Consider the following 20,720-nt stretch of genomic DNA (forward strand, 5'->3'; position numbering starts at 1 on the left):
CATCCATAATTTTTCTCAGGTATATATAATAAAACCTACTGTAAGAGAGGGGCCTGATTTCCCCAAAAGTTATTTATTCAATAGTTTAAAGTTTAATCAGCGTTTGGGTGGTTAGAAAAAGTGCTCTGAGTTCTGGTATTCTGATATCTGAAAAAATTTGAGTAGCACTGCTCTGCTGCTGCTGCCAAGTCACTTCAGTCGTGTCCGACTCTGTGCGACCCCGTAGACGGCAGCCCACCAGGCTCCCCCATCCCTGGGATTCTCCAGGCAAGAATTCTGGAGTGGGTTGCCATTTTCTCCTCCAATGCATGAAAGTGAAAAGTGAAAGTGAAGTCACTCAGTCGTGTCCAACTTGTAGTGACCCCATGGACTGTAGCCCACCAGGCTCCTCCGTCCGTGGGATTTTCCAGGCAAGAGTACTGGAGTGGGGTGCCATTGCCTTCTCCGAGCACTGCTCTAGTTTAATTTAAAAGCTTGAATATGAACCTAAATATTTCTTTCTGATTGTGAGTCATTAAGGTTCAGTTTATTAGCCATTAGTGACTAGGATGAATTTTACTTGAATTAAATCAATTTAAGTGATGCTTAAAATTTAATTTAGACTCACTGTAATTAATTAATTATCCACATCAAGTACATTTTTGATGTCTTATGACCACAATATATTTTGTACTTAAAAAAGAGAAAAATATGTTTCTAGTTCAGAAGATGTGTCCTATGCATATTAATCAGTAATTCTTATATTTTTGATAAATTTAATAGATTTCAATTTGGTTGCTTGATGTAATAGAGAAAACGGAAGCATAAACTTACAAAGCATTAGGAGAGAAACTTCCTTTAGGAGTTTTCCCAGAATTTTTTTTTTCAGTTTGTATTTGCAAAGATAGAAATCATCATTTGAAATCAATAGAAAATGAGAATAAACTAATATATTTTGGATACTTTTTCATTTATTTTGTACACACTTTAAAGCAGGGTTGTGAGAGTTACCAAACATTTTTTAACAGGAGTAATTCAGAATCTAAAGTAGATACACATTATTTTTATTTAAATCAAATACCATATTCATTTTTAAAATTGAAGTGTGAAATGAGGTTAATCAAAATTAATGCAAGCAGTGGCTAATCTCTGTATACTAATACTACAGTTAGTTTGCATTTAATTCTTATAAATGTATATATTGAGCTTATAATGATTGTCTCTATAATAAAGGAAGAAAGCAAATAAACTAATCTAATATCTAGTAATTTCAGTCAATTTATTATGAAAGGCTAAACTACTTTGACTTTGTGGCACTTTCTGCTTTCTGCCTGTTGCGGTTAGAAGAAAATAACTTTTTGCTTTTCCAAATATTCAATTTATTTCTTTATTTAAAATTAGTGTGCTTACCCCTAAAGATCAAATGACCAACCATAGTTCTCCAATTTAATTATATAAAGTATGACAGAAAAAAGCTATTAGACTTTAAAAATTAACTTGAAATTTTTATTAATTAATTTTCTTTATATATATATACACATATATATATATACACATATATATATTTGTCTCCTTCTACATTCTTAACTTTTTATCATAGTGCACTTTTCAATATCCTTTAGTCATTTGTTTGATTTCCCTCGGCTTCCTAAATGATTTTCAAGTATTCTTAATGTTTAAGGTAATAAAAACAAATTTGTATTTGAAAAAAACACTGAGGTCAAAGGGAAACAAGAGTTGCTCTCATTGTCTCTTAGACTCTTATTTAGGTTTTAAGAGATACTGATGTATTGATATGATTTTCTTTAAAAGTTTATTAGAAAATATTTATTTGAATGCATATATGTGTGTGTGAGAGAGACAGAGACATATATTCATATATTGATCATCTCATATTTGTAATCTGATGTAAATTGTTCATATTAGGCCCTAAAATTTATTAGGGAGGGATGGTTGTTTACTTTTATGAACTTTGCATAAGGTTACATAGACATTTTAAGTCCAAATATATAATGTTCTCATGAAACACTTCATTGTTTAATCTTTTGTTACCACAGTTAGAAAAAAATAGTGCAGAGATGTTTTTTGCCACATGTAAATCTTCCTCTTGAGCTAAGGTGAGCTCTGGGTCTTTGACCTCTGCTTGGGCACTTCCATTCCTCAGAGACACTGTCTTCCTGACCCTATCCACATTTACTTGTTGCCTCAGCCTAACGCACCCCATCTCTTCATTCTTGCAGACCTAGCCTTTGCATTGGAGGAGTGGGCCCAGCTCCTAGCTAGGCTCTAGTCTGCCTAACAGAGGCCTGTATTGAAGGTCATTGCTGCCCTTTGCTTACAGCTTTCTACAGAGCATATAATATTACAGTGTAGCAAAGATTTGTCCATCTTGCTCTGCTGTCCTTTAGTCCATAAGTTGTGTCCCACTCTTTGCCACCCCATGGGCTATATAGCCTGCCAAGCTCCCCTGTCCATGGGATTTCTCAGGCAATAATACTGGCGTGGGTTGCCATTTCCTTTTCCAGTGAATCTTTCTGACCCAGGGATCAAACCCACATCTCCTGAATTGGCAAGTGAATTCTTTACCACTGAGCAACCTGAGAAACCCGTCAGTCTTGCTTAGTGCCTTGTTTATTGCATACATTTTTGAATGCAAGCATGCGTTTTCTTGCGTTCATTTTGAATCACTTTTCATTACCCATAAAATGACAGTATTCAGCCTTGAAAATATATTTATGGGTAGGTAGGTTGTTGAATAACCTCCTCTGATTATTGTTGTGTAAGTCAGCTTTTTTTCTTCTCTAGAACTTACCAGTTTATCCTGGTTTGGTGTTGGGGTGGGGGAAGATGTTGCTTTGTGCCTGTTTTGTCTTGATTTCATCTTTGAGGATTTTGTCCTGCTGAGTAGGCAAGGAGATCTTGCTGCTTGGCAAAGAAGGGGAAAACAACTATTGTAACTACGCAAGCCTGCTTTTTGGGTAATACAAGCTATACAGCTCTTTGAAAAGCAGCTACTGAAGTCTGTCCTGTAATTCCAGCAGAAGGATGGGAAAATATCCTATGTCTGAATTTAAACATTCTGAGGCTTGTTGTCATTGCTGTTCCTTCAGGTGCACAAGACTACCTGTTCCCTGCAGCTCTGCATCACCTGTGAAAGACGCAAGCTGCAGCTCACAGGTAGAGAGAGGAGCTGGGAGGAGCCAGCAGGGCTAATGAATGCAGCCATCTTTGAAGAGCTTCCCCCTCAGTGAGATTAAGCGTGTTTTTCATTTTACATAAGCAATCTACCAACGTTGGCAGATCCATCCCATGCTAACCTGAGTGTGCTTCCATGTCCCTACTGGTTCTTAACCCTCCCAGATGCCATCCTGTATTCTTAACCCTGACCTTTTGGGTATATTTTGTTTCTTTGGGTAGACCCAACATTTTTGCTCTTTGTGTTTGTCGTATAATGTATAGTGCCTGTCAAGATTCACAGACAGTAATTATTCAAGAAGTATATTTCCACTGTTCGGCAGAAATGCCCACATAACCAGTGTCATGCCTTTGTCATGTAGTTTAGATTACAAAGATGGTATTCTGACAAATAGAGGATCTGGGCACCATGTAATTATGCATTTGGTGGAGGGTCAGACACATTCTTTATGTTTGTAGATTTCAGTGTTTTTTCTTTTTCTTTTTTTTACAAAGACTCTCACATTAAGAGGCTAACATTCTATTGTACACCCTTGAAGTGCTTTTTTTCACATGTCGCATATTTACTATTAGGACTTAGGACACAGAAGGGCAAAAAGCACATTTGCTTTTGTTCCTCCTCATTGTTCACTTCCATTCCGTGTGTGCGTGCTAGCGTGCTTCTCTTTAATAGGCACCTCTGTGGGAGAGGCATGCAAGATGGAGAGCACTGGGGTCAGGAACCCTGGGCCCTCGTCCTGTCCACTGGCTGAGGGACTTGGAGCTAATTCTGCAGTCAAGGCCTCAGCTACCACGTCTACAAAGTGACTAGTAGATCACCACGTTTCCTCTGCCTCTAACATTTCACAGGTTTTTCCCCATGTTTGTAAATTACAGCACTCATTATAACCTAGTGAGGGCATATGTGTGGAAGAACTCAGGTTTTTTGAAGCTAGATGCATGATTAAATGAAGATATTGATACTTGAGGCTTAATTACAATCAGTTAAAGCAAGGCTTAAGGTGTAGTTCTGAGAGTGTCTTTCTGGTAGTTATAGACGCATTTGTGTGTGTGTTCAGTTGCTCAGTCATGTCTGACTCTTTGCGACCCATGGACTGTCACTAGATTCCTCTGTCTGTTTGAATTAAGGTAATTCAGCCATCTTCCTATTTTTCTACTTCCATGACTTGTTTTCTTTTTATTTTCTCTTAGACAACGCAATAAAGCTTTTTTCCCCTGACCACATCTTGACAAAAAAGTGTACTACATGGGAGTGTAAAAGGAGCTGGCGCATTTTAGACTTTTAAGTATATATATATATATAGTTATATTTATTTGGCTGTATCGGGTCTTAGTTGCGACATGGGGGGTCTTTGTTGTGGACTCTCAAGTTGTGGCGCATGGGCTCTGGAGCGCAGAGGTTCCGTAGTTGCAGTTCACAGGCTTAGTTGCTCTGTGGCATATGATATTTTATTTCCCTAACCAGGGATTGAACCCACATTCTCTGCATTGCAAGTTGGATTTTTAACCACTGGACCATCAAGGAAATCCCATAAACAGTTTCAAAGGCTAGTGTATTGGCCACAACTGCATGCATTGGAGTTGTCCTGAAGATTGCTCGTATGAAGCAATGGCACACATTAATCTGGGCTGTGTGGCTGGTTACCCTTTCTGCAAAATCCTGTTCAAGTCAGACTTATGCTGATTTGGTTGATTCATTGTTTTTAGAAACCTCATACAGAATCAGCCTTTGAAGAACTTGAGAATGATTCAATGGCCAGAACCGTGTTCTCTGCCGTGTCCTGGGTCACCTGCCTGGTTGAGTTCGTGTGGAGCAAACTGTAAACTGCAGTGTCTTCTGCGGGGAACAGAACATCTGCTAGGACACTGCTGGGGCTGCGGGCCAGGGAATGCCTTGGTTGTAGAGAGCGGGCATGTTGGCTCCATCCTGCTCTGACGATGAGTTCCTGTCCTCTTTGGGCCTAGGGTTGATTAGTCAGGGTGAGGAAGATTGCAAAACTTGATGTAACTGAGAAGGAGACCTGGGAGGGGATTTTGAATCATGTACTAACTTTTCTTCTTTATTCCATCTAGTACTTTATCCGATTTTGAAATGATCTTGCATTCAGATTCAGGAGAGCGGGGGGTGATAGGTATCCTTTAGGGAAGGATAATTTGTTAGTTACAAGAGTTATGCTAGGAAGCTGTGTTCTAGAAATGGGTCTTGATTTATAAGAGGGAGCATTCCTTAACTACATGTAAGATTACACATTATAAAATTAGCCAGTGAAAAGAAGAGACTGGGTAGTAACAGAAAATTATTGTTTAAGTGTGCTTTATGAACCTAAACTACTGAGATTTTCCATGACTTCTGGTGGGAAGGGTGGTACTCCATTTGGAAGATGAGAGGGCAAAATGCATTGGTATAGGATTTGGTAATGACAATAGGCTCGTAACTCCTCATGTTGGGTCTTTAATTTCTCAGCCTTAGTTTTTTCATTTCGTGGCATTCAAGGAAAATAATGGGATGAGCTCCAGAAGTGTGATGGTTTATTTTAGAACTTTCTGTGTTAGAAGCAGTGGACACTGGGCAATTTTACCAGTAACCTTTGGGAGTTACTGTTACAGATGGAGGCAGTTAAAAGCAGCAGATTCTCTGTTGAAGAAGTGATAGAAAACAGCTGAAGAGCCTGCTTGACCTTAGTGGTTATTGGTTGGTAGGAGAGGCCTAGAGGGCAGAACTGAAACCTGTAGGTTGAAGGAAAAGTGGATTTGAGATCAGTGTAGAGAATGACTCCTCTAGTCAGTCGGTCAGTTCATTCGCTCAGTCGTGTCTGACTCTTTGTGACCCCATGGACTGCAGCACACCAGGCTTCCCTGTCCATCATCAACTCCCAGAGCTTACTCAACTCATGTCCATTGAGTCGGTGATGCCATCCAACCATCTCATCCTCTGTCGTCCCCTTCTCCTCCTGCCTTCAGTCTTTCCCAGCATCAGGATCTTTTCCAGTGGGTCAGTTTTTCGTATGGGGTGGCCAAAGTATTGGAGTTTCAGCTTCAACATCAGTCCTTCCAGTGAACATTCAGGACTGATCTCCTTTAGGATGGACTGGTTGGATCTCCTTGCAGTCCAAGGGACTCTCAAGAGTCTTCTCCAACACCACAGTTCAAAAGCATCAGTTCTTCAGTATTCAGCCTTCTTTGTAGTCCAACTCTCGCATCCATATGTGACCACTGGAAAAACCATAGCTTTGACTCAGTGGACGTTTGTTGGCGAAGTAATGTCTCTGCTTTTTAATATGCTGTCTACATTGGTCATAGCTTTTCTTCCAAGGAGCAAGCAATCTTTTAATTTCATCGCTGCAGTCACCATCTGCAGTAATTTTGGAGCCCAAAAAAGTAATGTCTTTCACTGTTTCCGTTGTTTCCCTATCTATTTGCCATGAAGTGATGGGATTAGATGCCATGATCTTAGTTTTTTAAATGTTGAGTTTCAAGCCAGCTTTTTCACTCTCTTTCACTTTCATCAAGAGACCCTTTGCTTCCTCTTTGCTTTCTGCCATAAGGGTGGTGTCATCTGCATATCTGAGGTTATTGATATTTCTCCTGGCAATCTTGATTCCAAGATTCTTGTGCTTACAGCTTGTGCTTCACTATGAGTCAAGGTCTGAAAAAAGGGAGGCAGGAGTTTTTGTCATTACACATGTTAAAGAAAGATTAGCACGGCATTTTGGGGGATATATTTTAGGATAGAGAGCAGCAAGCTTTTCTGTAAAGGGTCAGGTAGGGAATATTTTAGTGTTTAGGTTCACGTGGGCTTTGTTGCATTTACTCAACTCTGCCTTTGTGGCACGAAGGTAACTGAGAGCAGTTTGTGAGCAGTGAGCATGGGTGCTGTCTGGGCTGCTGGAACAAAATACTGAAGACTGGGCAGCTTCGCCACAGAAATTGATTTCTCATGGTTCTGGAAGCTGGAAAGTCCAAGATGAAGGTACTGGCCAATTTGGTTTGTGGTGAGAGCCTGCTCCCTGGCTTGTAGATGGTAAACTTCCTAGTTATGTTCTCATGTGGTGGTGGTGGGGGAGAGAAGTGGGGAGATGGAAGGAGAGACGGGGAGGAGAGGGAGATGGAGAGGGGGGGGAGGCAGAGACATGGAGGGGGAGGGAGATGGAGAGAGTGGAGACAAAGAGGCATGGAGGGGGAGAGGGAGACACGGAGGGAAGGACATGGAGGGGGAGAGGGACATGGGAGAGAGAGACAGAAATAGGGAAGGGGTGAGAGACATGAAGCGGGGGAGGCAGGGAAGGGGGGGGAGGGAGGGAGAGGGAGAGAGAAATTGCTCTTTTTCTCCTCTTGTAAGGCTACCATCCTATCAGAATAGAACCCCCACCCTTATGAACTCATTTAACATAATTACCTCCTGAAAGACCCTGTCTCCAGATAGAATCACATTAGGGGTTAGAGCTTCAACACATGGAGTTTGGGTGGGAGAAGTGATACAATTCAACCCATAGCAGCTGTGTTCCAATGGAATTTTATCTGTAGAAACAGGAGGTGGTACAGGTTTGGCCCACAGACCGTAGTTTGGCAGCCTGTGGTCTAGAGAAACCAAACACATCAGAAAGTAGGCTAGGTGATCTGTCAGCACACTGCAACAGTTTTGCAGATATGTGCTGTTTTGGTCAAAGACTCAGCCAGAGGACATATTTGATGTCTGGCATAGCTTGCCATCATGTTCTCCTGTATAATAAAACCCTCTCCCCACCGTAAAAATCCTGAACACCACTAAGATATGGTTTGGGTGAAATTATTTGGGTGAGAGTGGCCGCATTTAAAGGTTAAGTGTACAGTCTCTAGTTTTAGACTGTCTTGGTTCACATCCAAGTTGTGCTGCTTACTAGCTGTGGGACCTTGGGTAAGTTATTTAACTTCTCTGAATTGGGTTTCTCATTTATAACATGATAATAGTGGAATTTACCTTATAGTAATGGTGCGATGCGTAAATAAGTTAATGCATGTTGGGGGCATAGTGCAATGCCTAGGTCATAGTATGTTCTTGGTAAATGTTGTCATTTCTTGAAATAAGAGATAGTAAAGGCTTCCCAGGTGGCACTAGTGGTAAAGAACATGCCTGCCACTGAAGGAGATGTAAGAGATGTGGGTTCAATCCCTGGGTTGGGAAGATCCCCTGGAGAAGGGCATGACAACCCACTCCACTATTCTTGTCTAGAGAATCCCATGGACAGAGGAGCCTGGCGGGCTACAGTCCATAGGGTTGCACAGAGTCAGACATGACTGATGTGACTTAGTACGCACACAAGGGAAGCCAGAGGCAATATGGTTAGGAGCTAAAGGTGAGGCAGGTGTCAAAGATTTAGGGATATTTTAGAAGATAAATAGCTTTGGATCAGATTGGAGTGTGTGCTTCCATTTAAAAATGATTAAAATGCGGTAAAGGGAATATGAATACTTTTCTGAATAACCTTTTAGTTCCCCTGTTCTGGTATCATCACACTTTTGTCCTTATCCATAGCCCATTATTCTCTTAGCTCATAGGTGCAGGGGCCGTGTTTGTTTACCCTGGTCGCTACTTAAGTCCTATCACTCAGCAAAGTACATGGCATATAGATGGTTCTATTTTTTGGATTAATAATCTACATTTAAAACACATCTTTATTTTTTGCACATCTGATTAATTCTAATACAACTAAGTTTATAGTTTATTATATGGCTTAAAAACCCTTAGTATTTTTACTTTATAAAAAGGAACAAGCAAGAGTTTATCAATCTTGAAAGACATATACTATCTATTCACTTATAATTTTCTATTTATGCCCTGTTTATAAAGTTTTTGTGATTTACAATTGTAATAGTTTTGAGTAGAAGTATATACAAAAAATATAACTTTGGTTATTCTTCTTTAGAATGAAGGATTAAACATTAAAACAGTTTTCACTGAACTCTTGATCATGATTGCATTTGTGGAGCACTTACAGTTTAAAAGCTGCTGTGGTCTTTTTTCAATGAATTCTACATAATATATATATTTTTCTTTTTATACCGTAGATAACTATATGAAGACATGGAATCTTAAAATAGAGTCGTCTTTTGATGTTGTCAGTTCAAAGCTGGTTTCTGGTGAAGCGATTGTAGCCATCCCTGAACTAAACATACAGCAGACAAACAACATTGAACTTCAACCTGGGGAAAGGACTGTTGAGCTCTTTGTGAAAATCGACAAGGTGAATGCCAGCACTTTCTGAGAGGCTACAAGATGGAAAGCCATATTGTTCAAAAGAAAGGCTTAGAAAAAAGGAACTGAATATTAAGGAAAATGTGCCTTTTCCATTTTCTCCTTTACTTTTAACCTGTTATATATTTTTTGGGTGTGCTAGCTAAGGAATGATTTCTTCCAATTTTAAGATTAATAAAATGGAGGTTATGTGATTAATTTGGCATCCTCTCCTCTCAAGAAGTCAGGTGTGTTATACTTTAATTTTTCTGCTGTATTTGCAGTATCCTAAATCCAAAATGCATCCTAAGCATCATATTTGAATGCTGTGATTATTTTTGATACTGGTAAACTATTTTAAATATTGGTGCTTATTCTGAATACAGAATTCTAATTCTCAACTTATAATCTTTCATGAGTAGAAGTGGACGGGATTTTACTTTCTCTTTTTCCTTTTCTTTTCTTGCAATTGACAATTGTGAGCTGAAAAGGATGGAGCAAATCAGCATTCAGTAACTGTTCAGATAAAGTAAGAACTCAAAACACTTTTCTAGTTCTGGGCTTGAAAGAAGAGTTCACCTCAAAGTTCAATTCTAAATGTTAAGAATGTAGAATGAATGTCAACTGAGTGTTGGAATGAGGATGAGATGGTTGGATGGCATCACTGACTCAATGGACATGAGTTTGGGTGAACTCCGGGAGTTGGTGATGGACAGGGAGGCCTAGCGTGCTGCAGTTCATGGGGTCGCAAAGAGTCAGACATGACTGAGCAACTGAACTGAACTGAGTGTTGGAATGGGAAGACTTGTTTTTCTGAATGTCCACATTATTTTGTTCTTTTTGTTCTTTCTCTTCCCTTTTGATATAAATTAATCCATGCTAAACTCCCAGCATGTCATGTTTTTTTAATATTATCTATGGATTGGTATAATTTGACATGAAACAGGGAGGGGGATTGATATTGCTCTGTGCTTGACTATGAAAAGTTGCTGTGATGCTTTGAATTATTGTATTATTTTGCTGAAAATTTGCCACAGATTACTTAGACGAAGTTAATATTTTTTAAAAGGCTATTATTGTAGAAACTTGGTGGCCTCATGGACATGGAAACCAGACTGGGTACAACATGAGCGTTATTTTTGAGCTGGATGGAGGCTTACGTTTTGAAAAATCAGCTAAGGTAAGCAAATACTTCAAGATATTTTGTGAAAAAAGTATATTTTTTGTTAAAATAGCAATACAGATCTTTATAGAAATAGAAGAAAACAACAAAACTTCTGTAACCCCACCACTTGGAGATAGTTGCTAGTAATAGTCATATGCATTTAAAAGCTTCTAATATGTGTGTATTTATCTTTTTAATGGGCCAGACATTGCACATTATTTTATTTATATTCTACTATGCTTTAAATTGTGCTTTATGCCAACATAATAGATATATGTAATTTTGTTGTTGTTATTTAGTCAGTGCAACCCCGTGGACTGTAGCCCACCAGGCTCCTCTGTCCATGATATTCTCCAGGCAAGAATACTGGAGTGGGTTGCCATTTCTTTTTCCAGGGGATCTTCCTGACCCAGGGATCGAACCCATGTCTCCTGCATTGGCAGGTGGGTTCTTTATTGCTGAGTCACAGGGAAGGCATATATAATTTTACAGCTCAAATATTACTACAAGTTTCATATGAAAAAACAGAATCCCTTGTCCATCCAACCCTTTCTATTTCTGTTTTCTACTCCTCAGAATCAGTAATTTTTAACTTTTACTTGTATATTCTGCTGATTACTTTTATTTCCTCAAATAACCTGCTTCTACCAGTATTTCCTAATTTTTCAGGTTTGTATGTTATCTATGGACTTCAGACCTAGAGGATGAGGAACCTACATGATTCTCTCTGATGACCCCCCCTTGGCCCCCAATATATCCATCTTGCCTCTCTCTCCCTCCCAGTGTAGTCATATGGCCATTAGTTAGCTCAGTTTTCAGTGTTTATACTATTATGTTATGAAAATGCTCTTCAAACTTGAACCACATGGTGTCCTAAAATTTTATTTTCTTTCTTGTGCAATTTTCTGTTTTCCTTACAGTTAATAATTGCCTCATGTTTCCAGTTTTTTTTTTTTTCATTTTTTACTCCCTTTAAATCATATACAAACTCTCGAATATACCTTTTAAATTTAGTCACACTCACCTGGTAATCTATTTGTTGCTTATTATTGCATTTTTTAAAAAAAAATTTTGTTATATTTTGAAACTCTGTCTCCTAGGGCCATTTTCTCGTCTCCCTGATCTTACTTGTTTACTGTCTAGACCTTCTATTTAACTGCAACTTCCTTTTATTATCATTCTAGAAATTCCCTTAATCTGTCTTCTAGGAGTTCTGAGTATTTCCTTCATCTTTCTCTTGGATTGAAAATAGAATCCTGATTCTTTGGACCCATGTTTCTTTCTCTCTTTTTTTTTTTGACTCTCCGCTTTTGTTAAAACACTTTCTTCAGTAGAGTCCTGAGAGTGTGTTGTAGCTAAAGTGTAATTACATTCTAATTTCTGTTTTCTTATATAGATCTGTTTGTGTTTACTTCTGGAAGCTTTTAGGATTTTGTTATCTTTCATCATCTAATATTTGAAAATTCGAAAATGAGAGGATTTTTGGTTTTGTTGTGCTGGTTGTCTTGTGGGCTCTTCTGATCCTGAAACTCAGTTTGGTTTTATTTTTCTGGTACAGCTATTAATCAGAATGGACCTCCTAGAGTGAGAAATCTTCTTAGATAACCCCTTCTTTATCCCATCTTGTCTTAGTCTGTGTTCTGGGAAATTTACTTGATTTTATCTTAATTTTTTAAAACTTCTCATTTTATGTCGGAGTATAGCTGATTACCAGTGTTGTGATAATTTTAGGTAGACCGCAGACGGACTCAACCATACATATACATGTATTCACTCTCCCCCCAACTCCCCTTCCATCCATGCTGCCACATAATGTTGAGCAGAGTTCCCTGTGCTATGCAGTAGGATTATCTTAAATTTTAAAATTACATATATTTTGTTATCACTTTAAAAATTTCTACAAAGTTTTGATATTTAAAAAATGCACCATATTTATATTTCATGGTTATAGTATCTTCTTATTTCTCTGAGAATTTTAATTATTAGTTTTGAAGTTCTCTTTGCATTTTTGTTTTCCACATTCGTTTATTTCTTTACTTGTTTTAGACTCTTTTATATTAGAGACTTTTCTGGAGTGTCAGTTATTCTTGACATGGATTCATTCTGAAGATTAAATCACAAAAATGCAGACGAGAAGACCTGTATGAGCCTCAGTGTTCAGTATTCAGGTGGAAATCAGCTTTATCATATGGTGATGCCCACGCGTGTATAGCTATAGATCTTCCGTGTGTGTGTGTGTGTGTGTCTGTATCTGTGTGTTTAGCTTTGCCAGTGAGGACATTCTCCAGTCTTGTGTCTGGGGAATATAAAACTGGTTGTTATCATTCAAAGAGTCTAGTGGCAGGAGGAGATTAAACTTCTGACCGTCAAATGTAGTTTCATCAGTCCACCCCCCTCTCACGGTGTGCTTTGTATCCTCAGGCCTCTCTGAGCTTTTCAGTTGCTCAGTCATGTCTGACTGTTGGCAACCCCATGCCAGGATTCCCTGTCCTTCACCCTTTCCCAGACCTTGCTCAGACTCATGTCCATTGAGTCAGTGATGCCATCCAACCATCTCATCCTCTGTCATCCCCTTCTCCTCCTGCCTTCAATATTTCTCAGCATCGTGGTCTTTTCCAATGAGTCAGATCTTCACATCGGGTAGCCAGTGTATTGGAGCTTTAGCTTCAACATCAGTCCTTCCAATGAATGTTCAGAACTGATTTCCTTTAGGATTGACTGGGTTTGATCTCTTTGCAATCCAAGGGACTCTCAAGAGTCTTCTGCAACACCACAGTTCAAAAGCATCAATTCTTCGGTGTTCAGACTTCTTTATAGTCCAACTCTCACATCCATGCATGACCACTGGAAAAGCATAGTGTTGACCATATGGACCTTTGTCAGCAAAGTAAGGTCTCTGCCTTTTAATATGCTGTATAGATTTGTTATAGCTTTTCTTCCAAGAAGCAAGAGGCTTACAATTTCATGGCTGCAGTCACCATCTGCAGTGATTTTGGAGCCCAAAAAAGTAAAGTCTCTCACTGTTTCCATTGTTTCCCCATCTATTTGCCACGAAGTGATGGGACTGGATGCCATGATCTTAGTCTTTTGAATGTTGAGTTTTAAGCCAACTTTTTCACTCTCCTCTTTTATCCTCATCAAGAGGCTCTTTAGTTCCTCTATACTTTCTGCCATTAGGGTGGTGACATCTGCATATCTGAGGTTATTGATATTTCTCTCTGCAATCTTGATTCCAGCTTGTGCTTCATCCAGTCCAGCATTTCACATGACGTACTCTGCATATAAGTTAAATAAGCAGGGTGACAGTATAAAGCCTTGACCTCCTCCTCTCCCAATTTGGAACCAGTCTGTTGTTCCATGTCTGGTTCTAAGTGTTGCTTCTTGACCTGCATACAGGTTTCTCAGGAGTCAGGTAAGGTGGTCTGGTATTGCATCTCTCTAAGAGTTTTCCACAGTTTGTTGTGATCCACACAGTCAAAGGCTTTAGTGTAGTCAATGAAGCAGAGTAGATTTTTTTCTGGAATTCTCTTGCTTTTTTGATGATCCAGTGGATGTTGGCAATTTGATCTCTAGTTCCTCTGCCTTTTCTAAACCCACCTTGAACATTTGGAAGTTCATGGTTCACCTACGGTTGAAGCCTCACTTGGAGAATTTTGAGCATTATTTTGCTAGCATGTGAAATGAGTGCAATTGTGTAGTAATTTGAACATTCTTTGGCATTGCTTTTCTTTGCAATTGAAATGAAAACTGACCTTTTCCAGTCTTGTGGCCACTGTTGAGTTTTCCAAATTTGCTGGCATATTGAGTGCAGAACTTTCACAGCATCATCTTTTAGGATTTGAAAGAGCTCAACTGGAATTCCATCACCTCCACTAGCTTTGTTCATAGTGATGCTTCCTAAGGCAAATTTGATTTCACAGTCCAGGATGTCTGGCTCATGGTGAGTGATCACACCATTGTGGTTATCTGGGTCATTAATATCTGTTTTGTTTAGTTCTTCTTTGAATTCTTGCCACCTCTTCTTAATATCTTCTGCTTCCTGTAGGTCCTTACCATATCTGTCCTTTATTGTACCCATCTTTACATAAAATGTTCCCTTGGTAGCTCTAATTTTCTTGAAGAGGTCTCTAGTCTTTCCCCTTCTATTGTTTTCCCCTGTTTCTTTGCATTGATCACTGAAGAAGGCTTTCTTATCTCTCCTTGCTATTCTTTGGAACTCTGCATTCAAGTGGGTATATCTTTCCTTTTTACCTGGAATCAAGAAAGAAAGCTTCTCTTCTTTTCTCAGCTATTTTTAACGCTTACTCAGACAGCCATTTGCCTCTTTGCATTTCTTTTTCTTGGGGATGGTTTTGATCACTTCCTCTGGTACAATGTCACAAACCTCCATCCAGAGTTCTTCAGGCACTTTATCAATCAGATCTAATGCCTTGAATCTGTTTGTCACTTCCACTGTATAATCATAAGGGACTTGACCTAGGTCATACCTTAATGGCCTATTGGTTTTCCCTACTTTTTTCAATATAAGTTTGAATTTTGCAGTAAGGAGTTCATGATCTGAGCCACAGTCAACTCCTGGTCTTGTTTTTGCTGACTGTATAAAGCTTCTCCATCTTCGATTGCAAAGGAAAGCTCTCTGATGCTGACTGGCAAAGTGATAGGTGAACTTCAGGATCCCTCCTCCAAAACAACATGTTTCAGTTCTGCTTTGGGATTAAAACTTCTTAGTCATTAGGCATAAAACTGCGTATTTTTTCATGTTACTTTAAACATTCAAAAGTTGAGTCAAGATTGGGAGTGGAGCTGTCTAGAGAAGACAGTGGGGAAAAACAGCCCTTGCACTTTAAAGTAATGCTGTCGAAGTACCTCTTGAGAAGGACCAATCCTCCCCTGCTCCATATATACCTGGGATGGGAATTTAAAGCAAAATGCACCTATGGCTAATTCATACTGACATATGGCAGAGATCGAACCAATATTGTAAAGCAATTATCCTTCAATTAAAAATAAATAAATAAAAAATGCAATAAAAGTGTTTTCCTCTGAAGGTCTAACCATGTATTTTGCCTCTAAATCTTTAAATAAGTCATATAGTAACCTCAGATAGAGGATACTGAAGGATACAATTTGACTTTAGTCTAAAGAAATGACTAGGTCCTGCCAGGACTCAGGATTGCTTGGTATTTACTAGCTTCAGACTCCTTATTGTCCTTCAAATACCATTTCCATGCATGTATGCTGGGGACAGTAAAGATGAGGTAACTTCAGTGTGGCTTGGGATAGCGTGTAGTAAGTAGTGTTAATTACTTCCATAGATTTCCCCTTTCCCCTGACGTCAGCCTTTGGCGTTTGCACCTGGCACCGGCTGTGGTTGTCCTCTGGTGTCACCTCCCATTTGGTTTTACCTCTTCTGTGGGCCAGACACCAAGCTCAGTTCGGAGCTCTACCCTTGAGGAGCTCCTTTTCTGTTTTTGATTGTTTAGTTGTGCTCTGTGTTTTCTAAGGCACTGTATGCGTGTGTGTGTCCATAATATCTACAGGGAGCATGTCCTAGAGTTACCTAAAGAGCCAAGACTTTCCCCCTCATTCTGTCTTGACAGAAGACATGTGTACTCTCCCATGTTGAGTTTCTTGTGAGTTATCTTTATGAAAGGGTAGAAAAGAATGAGTCATTCCACCTTACCAAAGAAAAAGAAAAGGAACTTCTGACTTGTTGCGTGTGTTGGATATAAGTCTATTTCAATTCAGGCTAATATGGTTGCATTATTGTTTATTAATATAAAGATGTCGCTCTTTCAATTGATGAGCTACAGGAGTAAAGGAATACGTATTGCCTCACTCCTCTTGTTAATGCGTGTTTGTGCAATGTGCCTGTTCACGGGGGCTGCTGTAGAGTATTTTTGAAGCTCATTCATTTACTCAATACTTAGGTATCATCTACTGTGTTCCTGCCACTTTGATAGACTCTGATGATAGAGCAGTGAATAAGACACCCTGTCCATTTCTTTCTGAGATTTTAGTAAAACTAATAATTCAGCTGGGAAATTAAATATTTAGACAAGCAATTGCAATAAAGTATGATAAGCACTCTAGAGAAATAGAGAGCACTCTGTGAGCACAGGGCAGGGCCACCCTGGGCAGATTTGCAAAGCAGGTGATCTGTGCCCTGAGGGATCAATAGAATTCAACCCTGCAGTACAGCAAAGAGGCAGAGGGCAAGAGTGTGTCAAAGCCAGGGTCTTGGAGGAATATTGTGTGTTTGCGGAGGTGAAAGGAATTTCTGTGTGGCTGTGTTTGAGTGTGAGGTAGAATAGGATGATATTATAAAGATAGGCTCGGGCAAGAGTCCATGGAGCCTAGTAAGCCATGTGAAGGAATTGAACTGTCCTGAGGACATTGGAGATTTTTGAAGGGTTTTAAGTGGTCTTTTGACACACTGTTTTTATAATTTGCATCATTGGCTAATTAGTTGATATTTAAAATTCTTTGACGATTTCTCTGTGGTTTCCTGCTTGATTTCTTGCCGAGTATTTGTAAAAGAACAGTTCTGTATGTTTTCCTTGCTGTTGGAGTTCTCTGACGGTGTGTCTGCTTTCATCATTGGTTTTGATTTCCTGTCTCATCCTGCTGTCTGCTTAGTCGTCATCAATCCAGACCCCAGCCTCCTACCCCCAATGCTGTAGTTTACCCATCCATCTCCCCTCCCCTGTCCCCCCACTTGCTCTGGTCACAGCACTGCTGTGGTCCACAGCGTGTGTCTCCTTAGTCAGGTTTGTGCTTTGTCTTCATGTCTCATTAAATGGTGTTTTTCCCCCATAGCAGTAAGTTTGAATTAGTGTATCACTATGCAGTTACAGGAGAAGGCAATGGCAACCCACTCCAGTACTCTTGCCTGGAAAATCCCATGGACGGAGGAACCTGGTAGGCTGCAGTCCATGGGGTCGCACAGAGTCGGACACAACTGAAGCGACTTAGCAGTAGCAGCAGCAAGGGGAGAGCAGTGATCATACTTGTTTTATGTAGATTATGTAGATAAGATTGGAAGAATGACAGGATTAGGATTAGTCATTTATTAGGATTAGTCAGAAGATTATGGCGGTAACTCAGGCACAAGATGACAACTGCTGAGGAGTTAGATTTGAGAGAGATTTAGGAGGTAAAATTTGAGAGAAATTTAGGAGGCTTAAAGATGTATAGAGATAGGAGAGGATGATTTATGAATGATTCTTAATTTGCTGGTTTGTGCCACTGAATGTCAGGTGGCAATTCTGTGTCAAAGACTCAGAACGAAGAACACATTTGGAAGATGAGAAGGAATGAAAATTATTTCTGTGTTACAGGTGTTTTGTGTGGAGTGATCGAGAGATACTCCCAAAATAATATTTGATGAGCACTTCATTATGTGGGTCTAGAGTTTAAGAATTAGATCTAGGTTAAAGATACTGATGTGTAAGTCAACAGAATATAGATCATTGTAGCCATCGGCAAGGGATGAACTACTTAAGTTACTTAAGTAATGGGGGCCAAGCTAGATATTTGAGGAAAGTGAAGACTTGAGAAAAGGCTGGAGAGGGCTAAGGGACTGTGATAGGATTGTGAGGCAGCACTGGGGTTGAAAACTGTGCGTCTCTTTTCTGAGAGTCACAGTATCTTCACTTTGAAAGAATTATTGATTTCTTTTTTTAATTTTAGTTTTTTAACACCAAAAACATTTCATACTGAGATATAGCTGATTAACAATGTTGTGGTATTTTCAGGTGAACAGCAGAGGGACTCAGCCATACATATACATGTTTCCATCCCCCCCAAAACCCCTGCCCATCCAGGCTGGCACATAACAATGAGCAGAGTTCCATGTGCTGTACCATAGGTCTTTATTGGTTATCTGTTTTGAATATAGCAGTGTGTACATGACCTTCCCAAAGTCCCGAACTATCCCTTCCCCTGGCAACCCTAAGTTCATTTTCTAAGTCTGGGAGTCTTTTTCTGTTTCGTAAGCAAGTTCATTTGTATCATTTCTTTCTAGATCCCACATATAAGGGATGCTGTATGGTATTTCTCCTTCTCCATCTGACTTACTTCACTCATTGTGACACTCTCTAGGTCCATCCATGTTGCTGGAAATGGCATTATTTCATTCTTTTTTAATGGCTGAGTAATTCCATTGTTTATATGTACTGTATCTTTTTTTTTCTCTTGTAGAGAGAAATTTTGTTTTGCAATGTTTTCAGTATATTCACTTCACATGTCTTTCAGTTAGCTGGAGCCTCGTACACAGTTTGGTAGCTTGGAGTCAGCTCCAGTGACAATATATTCCCCTCTGCACCACACATCCCATATACTTCTTAACTTCGGGAAGAATGAAGTGGCCCTAATGTTCATACAGCTGAAAACAAAGCCCTAATTGGCATTCTGACAACACAACCATTTGTTGATCCATACGCCATTTGTAATTTTTGCCCTTTCCACTCAGTGTATCCTGAAACCCAGTGACTTGCCAGGGTACCCTGATGTCAGCTCCCGTCATTCCTCTACTCTCAGAACACTCAGCACGGTGAACACTTGTAACTACTGATTTACTGAATTACTCTGTTCTTCTCAGCAGAGTGTGAGCTCCACGAGCAGGATTCCTCTTTCACTACCGGTCTCCTCAGCACCAGGCATATTATGGTTGCCCAATAAATTATGTTGAATTGAAGAAAATGAAAGTTTACCTTAAAAAAAAAAAATCTGTCATTGATAGCACCCAGGTTAATTGTTACGTTTGGGGAAGTGAGATGGGTAGTGACAGGGCAGGGGCATGAAAAGGTTGCTCGCGTGTTCTGTTCCTTCACCTGCTTACCCGGGCACGTTCACCCCTTGATCATTTATGCAGCTGAACTTGTGATTGGTGCATTTCCTGAATGTGCTGTTGTTTAGTCACTTGGTTGTGTCTGACCCTTGTGACCCCGTGGACTGTAGCTTGCCAGGCTCCTCTGTCTGTGGAATTTCCCAGGCAAGAATACTGGAGTGGGTTGCCATTTCCTTCTCCATATATGTACAGTATCTTCTTTGTCCATTCCTCTGTTGGTAGACATTTAGATTGCTTCTATGTCTTGGCTATTGTAAACAGTGCTGCAATGAACATTGGGGTGCATATATCTCTTTGGGCCATGTTTTTCTCCAGATAATGCCTGAGAGTGGGATTGCAGAGTCATATGGTAGCTCTATTTTTAGTTTTTTAAGGAACCTCTATATTGTTCACCATAGTGGCTGTATCAATTTGCATTCCCACCAACAACAGTGCAGAAGGGTTCCTTCTCTCCACACCCTCTCCAGCTTGTTGTTTGTGGATTTTTTGATGATAGCCATCTGACCCATGTGAGGTGGTATCTCATTTTGCATTTGCATTTAGCATTTAGTTTTGATTTGCATTTAGCACTGTTGAACATCTTCTCATGTGTCTATTGACTATCTGTATGTCCTCTTTCAAAGAAGGCAATGGCACCCCACTCCAGTACTCTTGCCTGGAAAATCCCATGGACGGAGGAGCCTGGTAGGCTACAGTCTATGGGCTCGATAAGAGTCGGACACGACTGAGCGACTTCACTTTCACTTTTCAGTTTTATGCATTGGAGAAGGAAATGGCAACCCACTCCAGTGTTCTTGCCTGGAGAATCCCAGGGACGGCGGAGCCTGGTGGGCTGCCGTCTATAGGGTCGCACAGAGTCGGACACGACTGAGCGACTTCACTTTCACTTTTCACTTTCATGCATTGGAGAAGGAAATGGCAACCCACTCCAGTGTTCTTGCCTGGAGAATCCCAGGGACGGCGGAGCCTGGTGGGCTGCCGTCTATAGGGTCGCACAGAGTCGGACACGACTGAAGCGACTTAGCAGCAGCAGCAGTATGTCCTCTTTGGAGAAAAGTCTATTCAGGTATTCTGCCCATTCTTTTTTTGAGTGGGTTGTTTGTTTTGATGCTATTAAGCATCATAAGCTGTTTGTAAATTTTGGAGACTAATCCCTTATTGGTCACAACATTTGCAAATATTTTCTCCCAATCAGGGTTGTCTTTTTATTTTGATTATTGTTTCCTATCATGTGCAAGAGCCTTTGAGTTTAAGTAGGTCTCATTTGTTTATTTTTGCCTTTATTTCCATTATTCTGGGAGATGGATCAAAAAAGATGT

General features: G+C 39.9%; 1 protein-coding gene across 1 annotated transcript in view; it reads left to right on the forward strand.

The window, feature by feature from the left end:
* MANBA (mannosidase beta) overlaps positions 1 to 20,720 on the forward strand; it is a 125,701-nt gene that overhangs the window by 22,618 nt on the left and 82,363 nt on the right. Inside the window, exons 6-7 of the mRNA XM_005899815.2 lie at positions 9,220 to 9,395; positions 10,455 to 10,565. Coding sequence (XP_005899877.2) covers positions 9,220 to 9,395; positions 10,455 to 10,565 — 287 coding nt within the window. The remainder of the gene's footprint in view (positions 1 to 9,219; positions 9,396 to 10,454; positions 10,566 to 20,720) is intronic.

This window comes from Bos mutus, chromosome 6, assembly GCF_027580195.1.
Source record: "Bos mutus isolate GX-2022 chromosome 6, NWIPB_WYAK_1.1, whole genome shotgun sequence".
Lineage (NCBI taxonomy): Eukaryota > Metazoa > Chordata > Mammalia > Artiodactyla > Bovidae > Bos > Bos mutus.